Here is a 16,626-nt window from a genome sequence, read left to right on the forward strand (position 1 = left end):
GGAGGGAGAGGCAGATACGCTGGAGGGTAGAGAGAGGGTCCAGAGTGGTGATGAGGTTCAACAAGGACAAATGCAGAGTCCTGCACTTAGGATGGAAGATTCCCATGCACTGCTACAGGCTGGGGTCCAACTGGCTAAGTAGCAGTTCAGCAGAAAAGGACCTGGGGATTACAGTGGACGAGAAGCTGGATATGAGTCAATAGCGTGCCCTCATTGCCAAGAAGGCCAATGGCATATTGGGCTGCATTAGGAGGAGCATTGCCAGCAGATCGAGGGAAGTGATTATTTCCCCTATTCGGCACTGGTAAGGCCACATCTGGAGTATTGGGTCCAGTTTTGGGGCCCTCACTACAGAAAGGACGTGGACAAATTGGAAAGAGTCCAGTGGAAGGCAACGAAAATGATTAGGGGGCTGGGACACATGACTTATGAGGAGAGGCTGAGGGAACTGGTCTTATTTAATCTGCATAAGAGAAAAGTGAGGGGGGATTTGATAGCAGCCTTCAACTACCTGAAGGGGGGGTTCCAAAAAGGATGGAGCTAGGTTGTTCTCAGTGGTGGCAGATGACAGAACAAGGAGCAATGGTCTCAAGTTGCAGTGGGGGAGGTCTAGGTTGGATATTAGGAAAAACTATTTCACTAGGAGGGTGGTGAAGCACTGGGATGGGTTACCTAGAGAGATGGTGGAATCTCCTTCCTTAATGGTTTTTGAGGCCCGGCTTGACAAAGCCCTGGCTGGGATGTTTTAGTTGGGGTTGGTCCTGCTTTGAACAGGGGGTTGTACTAGATGACCTCTTGATGTCTCTTCTAACCCTACTCTATGATTCTATGAAAAGTGCAGTTCTACTCTGAAAAGTGGCTTTGAAAAAAATGTCATAATGGAGTTCCACATTTACTGTCACAATTAATATTTAATTTGCTCAGTTTAGAAGTAGAATGAAGCTTATTTAATTACCATCATGGCAAACACAGATTGAGATCTGAAACTTATGTTATGCTCTTTTTGCATCATGTATCTTCACTTGCTATAAAGATTACAAGGCCAAATGCTGCTCTTTAGTTACACCCATGAAACCCTGTTGTCCTCGGAGGGTATCCTCAGTGTCGTCTGTGCAACTCTGTTCTCTGTGGTTGCATAGGCTTAACTAGATGCATAATCTGTGCAGATGGCCTGGCACTTAGAATTTAGTTAACAATTCTTCTGCTGATGTGAAAGTCAGAAAAAGCAACAGTTTCATAATGCCTGAACTGGGTTGATTCTACAGAGATAACATTAGTAAAAGGTTTCCTCCCTCTCCCCTCTAAAGTAAGCAGATATAGTAAGTAAGCAAGCAAGCAGATACCTGAATACACACAGAGACCAGCTCTAATGAGTAAAGGGGGGTCATTTTTACAATCACTGAACAGACTGTATGGAACTTTAGAGGGATTCTCAGGTACCAGATGCAACCACAACAGCTGCCAACTATGGTCTAGAAATATATCTTAGTGTTATGTAGCCACACAGGAGAGTAAGTGAGGTAAAGACTCTCCACCACCACACATCCCTGTGCAGTTGCATAGGACCTATCTGGATCTTGGGTACAGATATGGGTAGAGAGAAAGGGTTGTGCTCCCTGATATTTCTCCCTGCAAGCAAGTTGGAGGAAAGAGAAAAGGAAGGCTGAAAGTAGATGGAGGTATGGGCTCCAGCCACATCACCCACAAGTTGACTACCAGAGTTGGCTGGATGCAAGAGGGGAGGAGTATGCTGCATCTTGTACAGTGCTAATGAAACCTATTTCAACACCTATTCAACCCCACTCTCAGAACAAAAGGGGAGCTACAGAAGAATCGTGTCTCAGAGGGGCATCTCTAAAGCACAAAGCCTTTCTGGTTCTATTTTTAGGGTGGCACAGCTACACACCACCCCATATTCAAGGGTGGCCAAGCCTAAAAGTTAATCTAGCCATATGTATTTTATTTTCCTTTGCTATTTAGACATTTCTTTTTGGGAAGAAGTGTCAAGATGTTTGATCAAACCTAGAGGAGTAACATGGTAGTGCCGGGACCCTCATGGCAACTGCTGATATTCTACCTCTGTGCTTGGCATCTACACTCAAGATAAGAAATCCATATCAGTGAGCATGAGTGAAGGCAACCGAAAGACCAACTAAGAGTATCAAATGTGATACACGTGTTATCTCAGGTTTAATGGACATTAAGACATACCCAAATTTTAAGTCACTGTTAGAAGGAAGTGAAGCCATCTGGTAAAATGTTTAGCCCCTAAGTGACTGACTTAGGAGCCAAAAAATCACGTTTACTTTTCTATAGACTTTCAATAAGACTTTTGAAAGTTTTACTCCTCACCTATCAAATTATGCTTGGGTTAAAAAAAAATGTAGCCTCCACAGGCAAAAACATTTGAGTAAGATGAGAGAAAAATAATGGATTTAAAAACCAAAGGCCCAGTGTTGTGCAAATGAATGAGAGGTAAAATATTGAAATCTTATAGCAAAAATGTCAGATTCGACTGTGCCTAGCACTGAGCACCTAAATCAACAGTTAATCATCTAAATAAAAATGATGTGGGTGCTCAGTGCCTTTGAAAATTGGGAATCTAGGGTGAAATCATGGCCCTACTGAAATCAGCGGCAGAACACCCACTGAAGTCAATGGAGCCGGGATTTCACTCCTAATTGTAGCAGTTAGTTAGTAATTTATTAGTCTCTAAGGTGTCACAAGTACTCCTTTTCTTTTTACTCCTAATTGTAAGTATCCAGACTTGAAAATTTTGGCCAACCTTTGCTATCAGAGCACAGCCCACCTTTGAACTACTGCACTGATAGAAAATGTCTGCTAGCAGAACACAGGAGGATGTTCCACAGTCTTACACAGGATTTATACACGAAAGAGCTGCTGAACAGAGCCCCAAGAAAAAGACTTCAAAAAGACTGCATCTTTAATAATAAAAAATTAAAAAAAGGGCTAGCACACAAACAGCATAATCTAAAATGTCATTAGAAATGCCTCACATACAAAAAGGTCTAAGTAAAGGAAGATTTTATAAAGTGATCAAAAACACACTAAGGGGGAAAAATCTTTTAAGATTAAAAGAGGTTTTTCAAAGGACAAGTAGAAGTGGTTGTAAAATTTATGAGGCAGCATTAAACTTCAGTTCCAATTTGCAATAAATTATTCACCATAAAAATACACATGTGAACTAAAAGTTTCTTGTGCACTTTTCTGTTTGTTTAGCAGGTTTTTATATTTATTAATTTGTGCTGGATCAACTAGAAGTGATAAAACTACACCAGCTGACATCTCAAATATTACCTCACCCTCATATGTATGGTTAGAGGAAGAGCTACAGATTTAGGGACGACTGCAGAAGAATTTGCAGAAGAATACAGGCCAGGACAGCATGCTTCCTTACATGCATAAATTAAATATAAGGGAGACTTAAGTAAATATATCTTTCTAACAAAGAACATATCAATAAAACAAATCCAAATGGCATTTCTAGTCAAAACACCACATTTGCCAAGGTAACCAATTTGCTAAAAGAGGAACGTAAGTTTTATATTTAGTTCATTAAGGAAAGTCAGGTTAGGCACCCAGAGATCTGATAGCTGATCAATACTCTCAGCAACTGCAAGTGTCGATCTGGAGACCTGACTGTAATTCAGAGAGCTGTTCCCAAAGCTCCTAAAGTGATTATATTAAAAAGTTTCCTGCAGAAGTCAACTCATCAACCGTTTTTCCATATTACTAGACTATCCCTCACATCAGTAGATGGATTTGTTCCTTTTCCACTTTCATTGTTTAGTTAAAACTATTTTCCAGTGTCATGGACAAAAGAGATTTCACACCATAATAAAGAGGTCTATTACTAAATTATACGTCAAAAAGCTTGGAGCACAAAACAAACTGAAGACAGAAGTAAGATCAACACAATATACACATCTTGTTAAATTTAACATAATGTCATAAGATGATTCCTGTTCTAAACCATGTATTTTGATCAGTAATGTCCTAAATAATTGCCCAGAACCAGTGTATTCCCCAAGATCCCGAAACTTGGGAGACCTGCAAGAGAAACTGCACTGATTTCAAGGCCTCTCCTTGACTCTGCCTGTGTGACTCCACTGGATCTGCCTACTTCCACCCTAAATCCTAATCAAGGCATCCAAATTAACTCCCTCAGAGGCCTTGGGCTTTTCGGTTCAGTGTACCTATCTGTCAAATGATGTAAAATATTCACTTACACTCATCACAAGAGTGTTGTGAGGATTTTCTGATCTCTAAAGGGTTTGAAGAATGCACTTATCAGAAGTGGAGTAGGCACCTCCACCTATAGTTAAGGTTGACCAACACTTTCTATTAAAAGACCCTGCTTTCAGTTGCTTATAAAAAACTTTGCCAAACTTTAATCATTCAGGCTGAAATTTTCCTTGCTGGCTATCTGCTTCAGGTTGAAGGTTTTGTTTTTGTTTTTTTAACTTCAGCAAATACCGTTCAACTGTTTCTCAGAGCAAGACTAGGAAAAACAAATTGTTCTGCCCATGGGAATAAAAATTCTTACAATCATTTTACTGAGAAGTTCTAGCACCTCCATGCTTTGGATCAGGGACTTAAAATTGGCAGAGAGGACACACTGGTGTGAGGGATGTACCTTTTGCGATTTCTGTGATCTCCATCAAACTGCCCAAACATAGCCAAATTATAAGCTTCCCAAAAGTTTCACTTTGCACATGCTCAGTAGAGACTTGTTAGAGTTTGGCTGCTAAATTTCTTAAGAGTCTGCACTGAGCATGCTCCGAGTCCAGGGCTCCTGCGGAGGGCAGGCTTTTCCCTGCAATTGCTCTTCTTGGCTGTGGAAGGCCACTGTGGAGCCAGGCACAGGAACCGAAAACAAGGAGACTCTCTCTTGTGCTTCTCAATGCTCAGGGTACAAGGAGTAAGAGGAAACAGAATGATTTGAATACCTGGCGAAGGGAGGGGAAGGAGAGGGAGGACTGCAGAAGCCAGAGAGTGGGAGAGAGGAAAGGGCAGGAAGATTGAATTGGAGCAGTGGGGGAGGGGGGAATAGTTTGTGATCATGTAATTAAAGACTATCATGGTGCTTACTCACAAAGGGCCAAATTCACATTGTATAGGCACCCTTAATTCTGACATTTCCAAACTTTTGAGTGATTGACTTTGCAACCTTAACGTTCTTTTAACATTCTTTTTAATATTGTTATTATACATAAAAAACTAGCACTTTACAGTAAGATTATGTTCAATTCAACATGTTAATAAGCATTATTTAAAGATCAGATTTTTAATTCTTACCTATGTGCAAGTGGAGATGCTACCAAAGCTGACTCCTCTCTAGAAGAGAATTTCCACGATTCCTCCAGTTTCGATTCACTTGTTCCTAGTTCTCCCATGACCCAGTCAGGTAAAGCTTCTGGGCTACCACTCTGTGCTCTCGTTGAATTTGGTTCATCAAAATAGATTGACTATATTTAAAAAAAATTCAAGATCCAGTAAATCGGAAAAGATTAACATTGTAAGATCTAGACTTAAAAAAAAAAAAAAAAAAACAGGAATATATGCACCCTTCTTTATCATCAACATCACTTGCTTGCTGGTTTGGTAGCAGCATAAAGAATGCAATTCCATTTCCACTACAGTCAAAGGGAGTTTGCCAGTAAGTTCAATGAGTGCATGAATGGATGCTTAAAACAGGGGGCCAAGAATATTGAGTCCCGGATATAAGGGAAAATAGTTATAAGTTTACATAGCACTTATTACCACAGAACATCTTTGCACAGCTTGTATTACTGATAGCTAACAAAACTGTTCTATGAACAGTGTCATAAATTGCTAACTAACTCTGAAGAGCAGGACCAGGCTTAGTTACATACCATGTTAGTGACCAACCCTCCTGCACTAATCCAGCACCTTAGGATCCAGATCCGATTGCCTCTTCCAGTAGTAAGATTCACAGCCCAAACCTCCAACCCCAGCATTCCCATTACCTTGGGGCCCTGCTCAACATGAAGCCATCCTCAACACACGGAGAGAACATTGTTCTAAAACATTAATTATTTTTAGGTTTTGGCATTCAAGTTGGGAAGGGAAGAGGAAAGAATAAACAAGAAAAAAAAAAAAAAAAAAACTTTGGATGGCCTAAGAGATCAGAGATGGTTAGTTTAGTATAGAAAATCATCAATATTTTCTCAATCCAATAATCAATTTATTATTGTTTAACCCAAACATATATCAAATCAAAGAACATTTTAAAACCAAAAATTGGGTAGCAATACCGCTGCAGTAATGCCTTTCATCCAATAAGCTAAATGCATTTTACAATACTAATAAATTACTGATTTTCCAAAGTGCTGAAGTCAATGGGAGCGGCAGAATGTTCAGAATTTCTAAAAGTCAGGCCCTACCCTTCACAATGCCCATGTGAACCATTATCCCCACACACACTTTTTTTTTTTTAAACATAGATATAGAGTATTTAATTGATTTACCCATCTAAGTCTGCAAGAAAGCCAGGAATACACCAGGACATCAGATTTCTAAGCCCTATGCTTCAAGCACAAAACTCTCTTTCCTTTCACAATACCAATTTGAAGTTTAAGTCTAGCTTTGAAAATACTGACTGTGTCCCTTTAAACACATTTTATGTTATCTGTAAATATCAGTTAGCAACTAATCAGATATCATCAAAAGGGCATCTTTTAACACTTTCTGAACTTCTGTTTTATTTGAAGAAGAAAACAAAACAGGTCACATAAAAAAAATTCACAAAGATCTAGAAATCTGTTTGCCAACTGCAGTTACAAATTATTAAGGGATCTTTGGTACAAGTTGTAGGCCAACATTCACTCCTTGCAATTCCACTGAAATCACTGCAGAATTTGATTCCATCTATAAACAAAAGTGAATACTTAAATATATAATTTTTAAACTACATTTATGAATGAGTCCAGTTTGTTCTCCATAAAAATGAAATAAATACCCACCATATATGAAGGCAAGGTTTTCAGTATTCCGGGTTCAGGTTTATGTGTAAAAGGGCCTTCTAGAACTCCTCGTTTCAGCATATGCAGCAACAATTTTGCATACAGGTTCCGATTCTTTCTACCCATAATTCCTGCACCTGCTCCTGAGGGCTCACAGAGTTTTTTAATCCAGAGTGCACATCTCTGACGTTCTAGAAAAATACATTCCATTACAATAGACTTTATCAGAAAACAGAACAAACTTAAGAACAGCAGAAGTTAAAGAACCACAGCATAACTTTGTATATGTCTCTCTCTTCAACCAAGAATTTAAGTTTTGCACAAAGGAAGTTTTAAGGTAGAACATAAAATTTTACAAGGATGTGTATATTTTTCATAGAAAGGAACTTCAGGTCAAACAAAGCACAAACGGAAAAACATAATTTATCCACTAGAAAAATCACAGAAAAACAAAATTGAATTCCGTACTAACTTTAAGAGGAGTGCCACAGAAATACTTCCATGCTATGCAGCTCAAAACATATATTTTAAATTCAGTTTGGAAACTTATAGACAGCCTGTGCAGTCAGATCATGAACAACTAGTGTTATGTACTCCCAGAGAACTACATCACTTAATAGTTTATGTTGCTTTCTGAACCAGCTTCAGTTTCTGAGTTGACTTAGGGTACAGTCCCCTGTACACTGCAGTAATCTAATCTTTCTATGATCAAAGTAGTAAGGTTCACATCCAAAAGAGAGTCTCAATCTCCTAGTCTGTCATATAGGAGTTAAAACCCTCCTCAACATTGTGGTTTGTGATATTCTAATATCAGCTTGCTACCCAACAACAGCCCAAACGTGCAAACTCTAGCTACAAATAGCAGGCACATATCCTCAAACAAATATAATCTTCACCATAATTTCTAGTTGCTTACCCCCAACATTACCAGCAGCATCTCAGTTTCATCCAGATTGAGTTTCAACTAGCTAGTTGTCATCCATGCCCCCAATTCATCCAAGTGAGACTCTGAGCCAAGTGTTTGGCAGCACTAGCTAGGTTATGCACAATAGAAAAGTTGAGTATCAGCTGTGTACTAAAAGTACTGCAAGCCATACCCTTCCAATGTCCTCATGTACATGCTGAACATGAAGGGAGAAAAGACTGAACTCTGTGAAACTCTATATAATAGCATGCTTTAGGTATGAAGAACAATTTTCCAACACCACTCTCTCAAGGTGGCCAGCAAGGAAAAAATGGATTCACCCAAAAGCAGCCTTGCATTCTCCCGTGCAATCCATAGGCAAACCAAAAACAGCTCACAATTGAGGACAACTGAATCATCCAGCAGTATCAACATACACACACACTTGGTATTCATCCATCACTAAGAGGTTATCTTCTACCAACTCAATTCATTACCTGTTCCCAGAAATGTACAAGAATGACAAGTGTCAAGGAAATCTGACGCTTCTGGATTATCACAGCTCTTCCCATACGCTACCAAATATGGAAGATTAAATACTAAATGATAACCAGATTGCCAGGATCAAACGTTGCCTTCTTGAGCAAAGACTACAGACTAACCTCCTTAAGAGAAGATGGCACCCTGCCCTCCCTCTACCAACAATGAGCTTAGTTCTTCCCTGATGACATCTGCCAGTCAGGAACAGGGAGCCAAAGGAAAAAGTTCTCCCAACACCTTCAGTCTTTCTCAGTAAGTGGCCAAATGTAAGGTCACATCTGAGAACAAAGAATGTATGCTATTCTTACAGGATAGGGGATGCTATCCAGGAAGCAGTGACGGACAAAGACTTGGGTCATGGTGGATAATCAGTTAAACAGGAGTTCCCAGCATAACATTGTGGCCAAAAGGGGTATATAATCTTTCAATGTATAAGCAAGGGAATATTGGGAAGGAGTGGTGAGGTTATATGACCTCTGTATTTGGCACTATTGCACCTGCTACTGGAATACTACATCCAGTCCTGGTGTCCACAATTCAAGAAGGGTGTTAATAAATTGGAGAGGGTTCAGAGTAGAGCCTTATAGTGAGAGACTCAATAAACTCAACCTATTTAGCTTATCAAAAAGAAATTTAATGGGTGACTTAGTCACTGTCTAAAAGCATCCACATGAGGAAAATATTTGATAATAGAGGGCTCTTCAATCTAGCAGACAAAGGTATGGCCAATAGCTGGAAGTTGAAGCTAGACACATTCAGACTAGAAATAAAGCATAAAATTTTAACAGTGAAGATACTTTATCATTGGAGCAACTTCCCAAGTGCTGTGGTGGATTCTCTAACACTGAAAAGTTTTAAATCAAGACTGGATAGTTTTCTAAAAGATTCTAGTTCAACATGGCTATTGACTTGAATCAGGAGTTAATACCGGGAAGTCATATGGCCTGTGTTATGCAGGTCAGACTAGACGATCACAATTGTCCCTTCTGGCCGTAAACATCTATGAAACATCATTGGCCTAAACTCATCCACATAAAATTTATCATTCATTCCCTCCAAATCCAGCCCCCATCCCAAAATCCTCTCATTTTTCTGTCATCAGAAGTTTCTTTGCAGAGGTACTCGAGTCAGCCAAGACTATGAAGCCAGTTTGTTTAACTAAGATGTATATCACCCAAAACAAAACAAAACAAAAAGTGTAAAATAATTCACAAAATTATTTATGACTTAAGTAGCTTCAACCAAGACCTCCCCCTGCCCCCCCAACTGCCCTAGCAGTTTTCCCTCCTGCTTAATCTATCAACCAAAGCAGCCTGTGAGGGCAAAGCTGGAGAAGAAGGCTCCTAGCACCCTTTATTGATTGCTGAAGATAAGAGATTATTTAAGAGATTATTAATACATACTATCAAACCCTAGTAGGAACAATATTTTCCCTCAGGACTTTCCAGAAGAGTTCTGCTTCCATTAGCCTTTTCAGGACAAACCATCAAAACAGCCCTTCACCTAAAAGGAATGGTGTGTGCCAGCCTCAGAACATGAGATAATGGTGGATCCATGAAAACAGTTTAATTTTCAAATGGACAAAAAGAAACACATTCCAGAACTAATTTCTGTAGATTCATATTCATGCTTAGTTTACAGGGTTCTATTATTATATAAACAATTTTGTGTATTAGTTAGTCTCAATTCCAGAGAAGAATATTCCCTCTAATGTCTGCTTCAGAGGTAAAATAAAAATTGTTGTATTGAAAGTAATCTGATTACAGCATCATTATTTTGAAATGCTATGAAAACCTACTTCTGATCATGTCAGATCCTGCAAGGTACTGAGCATCCTCAACTTCTATTAAACTCAATGCGAGCTGAGGACTGTCAGTACCTTCAGAATCATGCCCTCAGTTGCAAAATACAGTTTGCATGAACATTAATATTTTATCATCCAATTTAAAAAGCCTGAGGCAGTAGCCTTACTCAAACAAATCCTTCCATGGAAGACAAGACAACCTGTGGAATTTAGAACCATTAGTGTAAACAAAGGTTTGCAGAATCAGGCCCTTAATTTGAAGATTATAAATCAACTGCATATTATTAAAAGGAAGTAATCACTTAGCTCATAAAACATCACTCATTAGCTGACACTTGCACTATTAGTTTAAAAAGTTCCAGTGCTGGATTTATTTATTTTATGAACATAATTGGATCTTGACAGATTGGTCTCTAAAAAAATGCTTGCAATTTTATAAATGGCATAATCTCCAAGTCAAAGCCTATTTTAATTTTAATTTCCACTGAATTAATTAATTGGAAAATACAGGAATTAATATATTTATGCAAAAGTACATTTACACCACCAAAATAAGAAGGATGAGCTTGAATAAATAGTATTAACAAAAGGTGCTTAAAAGATAACCTAAAAATCAACTTTAAAAGTTGCGCACATATGATGATGCACTCTGCAACATTAGGTTTGTGGTACTTAATTTGTTATTTAGCAGACTGCATTACACGTGCATACAGATGTCATTAGTTTACACTAGAGATTCATAATATACCAAGATTCTGTAGTAAAACTAGAGTATTTCTGATTGTTATGTTTATTTACATGCAAATTTGTAGCAGAGTTTACCTGATTTATGTGGTAATTTTAGCACAAACGGCTTCATATCTACAACATAGTGATCAAATTCCGCATCCAACTTCTCCCATGTTTCCTCTTCACTACTCATTGTGCACTTAACAGCCAACCTGCAAGATTTAAATTGAAACAGAGAAATTATATAAAACCTCACTGTTCTATGGATTAATATTAATCTACTTAATGTCTAAATGCAAATACTCACTTTTTGAACTACTTAAAAAAAATAAAACAATATGGCTATTTCATTAGCACTAAATTCATTCACACACATACAAAATAGCAGATCTCTGCAAAGAGCTAACACTCAGGATAAGTTTCTCAAACAATATGTTTGTTTGATTTTGGAGTGCTTACTGGAGGGAGAACAATAACCACACATAAAAAAAGCATTTGGCAAGATACAGGTCATAAATAAACCCATCTTATTACTCCCTAAAAGCTATTAAACAAGATAATATTCATCCAAAAAATAGCTTTTCTTGCTTGGAAGTCAGTGACAAGATACCACCGAAAGCAGGAAGAACAACGTTACAAATAATATTTTGATAAAAAGTTATTTGAGAACAGAAGATATAGCTAAAATACAACACTCACTTGTACATTTTTAAAAACAGTGATTTACTGAGGGGTTAGGAGAGAGCCATACAAATGTCTTTCCTCCAAATTATCTATCCCATGATTTATAAATTCACTGGTTTCCCATTCAGGAGATTGCATTTTACACCATCTCTATATATTTTAGGCTGCCGTTACCATGATCATTGCTAAATGTAGGTGTTTGTAGAATTGAGGCCTATGTACATACTTAACTTTAGACACACCAAGAAGTCCCACTAGCCTTTGGGTCCATTGACAGTGAATAAACTTAAGTACATGCACAGATATCTTTGGAGAATCAGGGTTTTATAATCCAATTCACTATTTACCTGTTTACATCTTCAGCTGAGAGGGAAGATCTCCTCCCTTATATACTATGTATCTCCCCGCGCTAACATTCAATAACATTCCATATCAAGAGGAAACATGTATTTTTCCTCCCTCTTTCTTTTCCTTCAACTATTTTTACGAAACATATACCATCATGTAACATTCTAATCTGGTATTCCATTTGTGCTGAACTGAAATTTGTAAATACATATACTAAGGTTGGTATTGCATTTAAACTGAACTGAAATTTGGAAATGCCGTGAGCCAAGGATTCCTGTTATAGTTAATTTCTACCTCAATTTTAAAATAATAAAAATTTTCTACATTACACTGCAAGATTATGCTAATTGCAGTGTTTTACAGGTAGTCCATGGCTTGCTGTTCCCACCTGAAATTACACAAATAAATCACTATATATAATCAATTCAGCTTCTTATACCACACCCATCAGTGATATGCGAGACCCTTTGCCTTACTCAACATTCAATAATTTTCCATCCACGGGTGGGTTGCCTCCATGTCCTCATCTATATGTTCTATCATTTAAGTCTCGTTATACTACATATATTACAACTCTGCACTATTTGCCTCATACTGAACAGCTTCCCAACCTTTGTTAGCAGCTGGACAGATAAATCACTATACTTATCTTACTCAGCCCGTCAACTTTACAGCCACAGGAACAGGTTTCCTTTGCTACCTCTTCCACACATCCCCAGTTTGCATGATCACTTGAAGCAACGTGACATCTTCTGGCAACCTGTGCCCACCTTCCCGCCCGCTGCTAAGAACTTCGCGACCCAGCCGCCATGCCCAACCCTGGAAGGTGGCAGCAAGGAAAGGAGCGATGCTATTTCTCCCCCTCTCCTCTCAGATTTATTTTTTCTACAGTTTGCAGCGGGCACCATGACGACGTGTGGTTTCCCCCACGATTTCGAGAGCTTTCACCCCCTTCGCACCCCGCTGCTGGGATTTCGCACGTGGGGGAAGGCAATTTCCCTCCATCGCTCCCCTCCATCCGCCTGCTGGGCCACGACCACGCGGCGCCATTTACCTCACGGTCCACGACGTCGAGGCTTGGGCCCAGCACCCCCCCCCGCGCTCTGGGGGGGTCTCGCCGGGGGCTCCCAACGCTTGCACAGCACCCAACGGGGGAGCTGGGGGAGCTGCTGCAGCAGGAGGGAAAGGGGAGCTCAAGGCCTGTTTTAGGGGGTCCCTATGCTGGTCTGGGGGGAGTCTCAGGCTGGCGGGCCCCCTGCTCAGTACCCCCCAGTCCAAGGGAACGGAGCGACCCTCTCCCAGGCACTGCTGGGCCCGGGACCCCCTGCCCCGGAGAGGACGCGACCGCTGCCAGCCTAGGACCCAGGCTAAGCAGCCAACGGTTCAAACCAGCCCCACCTCGCCGCTCCCAGCTGCCCTGAGTGGCAGGGCCCCGGGCCCGGCTTCCGTTTCCGTAGGCCGGGCTAGGCCGCGGGGGTTGCCATAGCTGCGACGCTGCCGGGGCGAGCAAGGCCGCGGCTGGGCCCCGAGCGCGCGGGGCTCTGCCGCAGGGGGAGGGGAGGCTTTGCAGGAGGAAGCGGCCCGGGGGGGAGGGGAGAAAGGGGGACGTTGTGGGGGGGACTCGGGGGGGGGGGTAGTTTGGCGCGGCTGTGTTGGGGAGCGGTGGTTTCCGGAAATGCGGGGGCCGGGGGGGGGGCGCTGTCTGGGAGGAAGGCTGTAATGGGGGGGGGCGGGCGGTTTGCGGGGCTGGCTCGGGGTGGGGCAGTGCTTCATTGGTGCCAGGGCTGAGCCCCGCCACCTCGCGGCTCGGCAGCTCCGAGCCCTGGTACCTCCGGGCTTGTGGCTCCGTTCGGAACGTAAAAAAATACCTTGAGCTCTGGCACCCCTTTCCTTACAAATTAAGCATTGGGTGGGGCGCTGTGGTGGGTTGAGGGGGGGCTGTGGTGGGGGAGGGATCAAGTGGGGGGGGGCTGTGTCAGGGAGGGGGATTGTGGTGTAGAAGGGGTGGTTTGTGGGGATCTGCCGGGGTGTGGCACTGGGTCAGGGCAGGGGGGCTGTTGGCGGAGGGATGGTTGGGGGGGAGGACACAAAGCTGTATAGGGAGTTATCTTGAAAAGTGTGTTTTGTGGGGGCCAAGAGAAGGAGTTTGGGGGGCATGGAGTGGCATTGCTCGGCAGGGAGCTCTATGAAAGGGTTTAATTGAAGGGTGTGTGGGGAGAATTATTTCATTTTGATTTATGTTGGGATTTGTGCACAAAATGCATCTTTTAGGCTTTATGTGTCTGAATAAATCTCTTTAAGATGACTTAAGTAATACATTGTTTAAATGCAATTAAAATGGCATACCAAACACATGTACCATTTTGAGGGGGCCTTGTTTGTAGTGAAGCTGTTTTGTACTTGTGAATGCCTTGAGGGAGGTTTCAGTTGGGTTTTGTTGTTTTTTCGCTGTTTTCATTCTGCCACATATACATACTATGGTTTCATCTTAGGTCTTGATGAGTACAGGTCTCCCCAAGTAGCTCCAATTGGCTATAAAACCCCACTCCTGTAAACATACACAAGACTAATCCAATTTAAGTCAGTGAAACCACTCACTTGATTTTAGTTTTGTACATGTGTAATCATTTGTAAGAATCCACATATTGTATTTGAGGATTTTTGAGCAGTGGGAGGAATTAGTTTAAAGGTTGAAAAGTTATTTACATGCCTACTTTATTTTTTGAGTATTGTTGTGGGGTCTTGATTAGAATCTTCCATAGGTAGGTGAATCCTGTCTCACCATCCTTAAGAAATGTTGCAAAACCTTCTTTGATGAAGCCTTTCTATCAAAAGTGACATTCATAATACTAATTACTTCTTCTATTCCCAATTCCCTAGCAACCCATTCTCCCCCTGAAACAAACAAACAAATAATACATTTTTTTTTTAAAAAAAACCTCACAGAGCAGAATTTTGACGGCAAAAAGGAAGAAATGCCAGAGACTCCAGCCTCCAGGAAGTCCAGTAAGGTCTTCACTACTGTGACTGATTTTATTGACAGGTACTCATACTATGGTGATGGGCAGAAGAATGAAACCTTAAGGCTTGGTCTGCGCTACAGACTTACATTGGTATAACTACATCGCTCAGGTTTATGGATAATCCACCCCCCTGAGAGGTTGGTATAACTGCATCAAACCCCCAGTGTAGACAGTGCTATGTCAACAGGAGGTTTTCTACCATCAACATAGCTACTGCCTCTTGGGGAGGTGGAGTACTTTCACTGTTGTGAGAGGCTATCCCATCTGCATAGGTAGCATCTTCACTAAGTGCTTCAGCACTATATGCGTAGACAAGCCCGATAGATAGATAAAAGGTCTGAGAGAGAAGTTGTAGAATCTCTTGGTTGGGTGGATGATAGGTGGGGTTTTGTTTTTTGTTTGCTTTATTGAGCAATATCTTGATAAGTATCAATAATGGGGGGAAATATTTTTTCTGTGTCATTTTGAAATTGAAGGTCAACGAAAAATAGATCTGGCTTTCGGCAATAACAAGCAATATTTCTGGCAATTCTCCATTAAATGTCAACATTGCTGAACATTGTTTAATTGCAAGTAGTGACTAGAACAAACAAGCTTCTTATATGCTGTTGAATACTGTTGGTTTTGGTCAACGCTTCCAGTTAAATTGCATTCATATATTTGAGTTAGCTGTAGAATTCCCTTTCTGAAGACTTTAGGTCCTCGAATAGGCAGTGTTTGTGTTCTCCAATGGGTAGTCTCTAAGGCTACACCTCCAGTTTGGTGAACTGGTATCACCAAAAGTAGTAAGTGGTGTATGGAACTACTGTAATTGGAAAAAAAAGTTTGAAAGTGTATAAAATCAAAATTTCTTTTTATTTCTGTAGGCATTTTAATGTACTACCTTTTTCAGAACATGTTGCAAGGGAAATATCAATTTAAGCACAAGCAAAACAGGATCTTACCTATAGCAAAAATTAATACTCGGAAGTAGTGTATTCAGCCCCCCTTTTTAGTTAACTTAAATGGTAATCTGTCTCTATATGACTTGGGATCCTAAATGTGAAAAAGAGCATAAATTGGCAAATCTTATTATTTTATTTCTATTTTTCTTCCTAAAATTCCCCCCCTCTGACCTTGCTGTACACAAAGCAGCTAAAATATTTTTTGTCTAGAGTGAGTAAACACTTTCAGATCATGACTAATCCTGATCCATATGCACCAATACAGCAAAGAAGAATTTCTTAAAATACTGTGGCAAATTTTTCTCTTTGATTTCTCAGTTAATCTTCAGAGGAAATAATTCTGGATTAAGGTTCATTCAAAGATAGCTATGGCAACTACACTAGTTACCTTGATAGATTGACTGTAACTCCTTAGAAAATTGCATTCACATATTTGCATAGTGGCAGTGCAAAAAACACTGATGGAGTCCATCTACCCAGGCTTCATCTCTTGGTGCAATCTCATGAGCAGACTACAAAAGACTTATATTCTTTAATAAAATTATTTTTTTAATTCTGACTTTAAAATAATTATAATGACAATTATTAATCTTTTTATATTTTAAAATAATGGACTTGTACTCTACAGAAATAGTGTTGGTGA

General features: G+C 40.3%; 1 protein-coding gene across 9 annotated transcripts in view; it reads right to left on the reverse strand.

Moving 5' to 3' along the window:
* CEP112 (centrosomal protein 112) overlaps window positions 1-13,695 on the reverse strand; it is a 360,739-nt gene extending 347,044 nt beyond the window's left edge. For 5 of the 9 annotated variants that reach the window (XR_005227706.2, XM_037914554.2, XM_037914555.2 and 2 more), the window contains exons 1-4: window positions 13,071-13,607; window positions 11,078-11,196; window positions 7,008-7,198; window positions 5,320-5,489 (exon numbers count right to left, since the gene is read on the reverse strand). Coding sequence is in view for 8 of the 9 variants with exons in the window: in XM_037914554.2 (XP_037770482.1) it covers window positions 5,320-5,489; window positions 7,008-7,198; window positions 11,078-11,177 (461 nt within the window). In the remaining variant the exon portion in view is untranslated. Of the gene's footprint in view, window positions 1-5,319; window positions 5,490-7,007; window positions 7,199-11,077; window positions 11,206-12,665; window positions 13,031-13,070 lie in introns of those variants that run through there. The other 4 variants (XM_007055085.4, XM_037914553.2, XM_043527602.1 and 1 more) reach the window with 4 other exon arrangements.
* Window positions 13,696-16,626: the final 2,931 nt, after the last annotated feature.

The sequence above is a fragment of the Chelonia mydas genome, chromosome 14, assembly GCF_015237465.2.
Source record: "Chelonia mydas isolate rCheMyd1 chromosome 14, rCheMyd1.pri.v2, whole genome shotgun sequence".
In the NCBI taxonomy this organism is placed as follows: Eukaryota; Metazoa; Chordata; order Testudines; family Cheloniidae; genus Chelonia; species Chelonia mydas.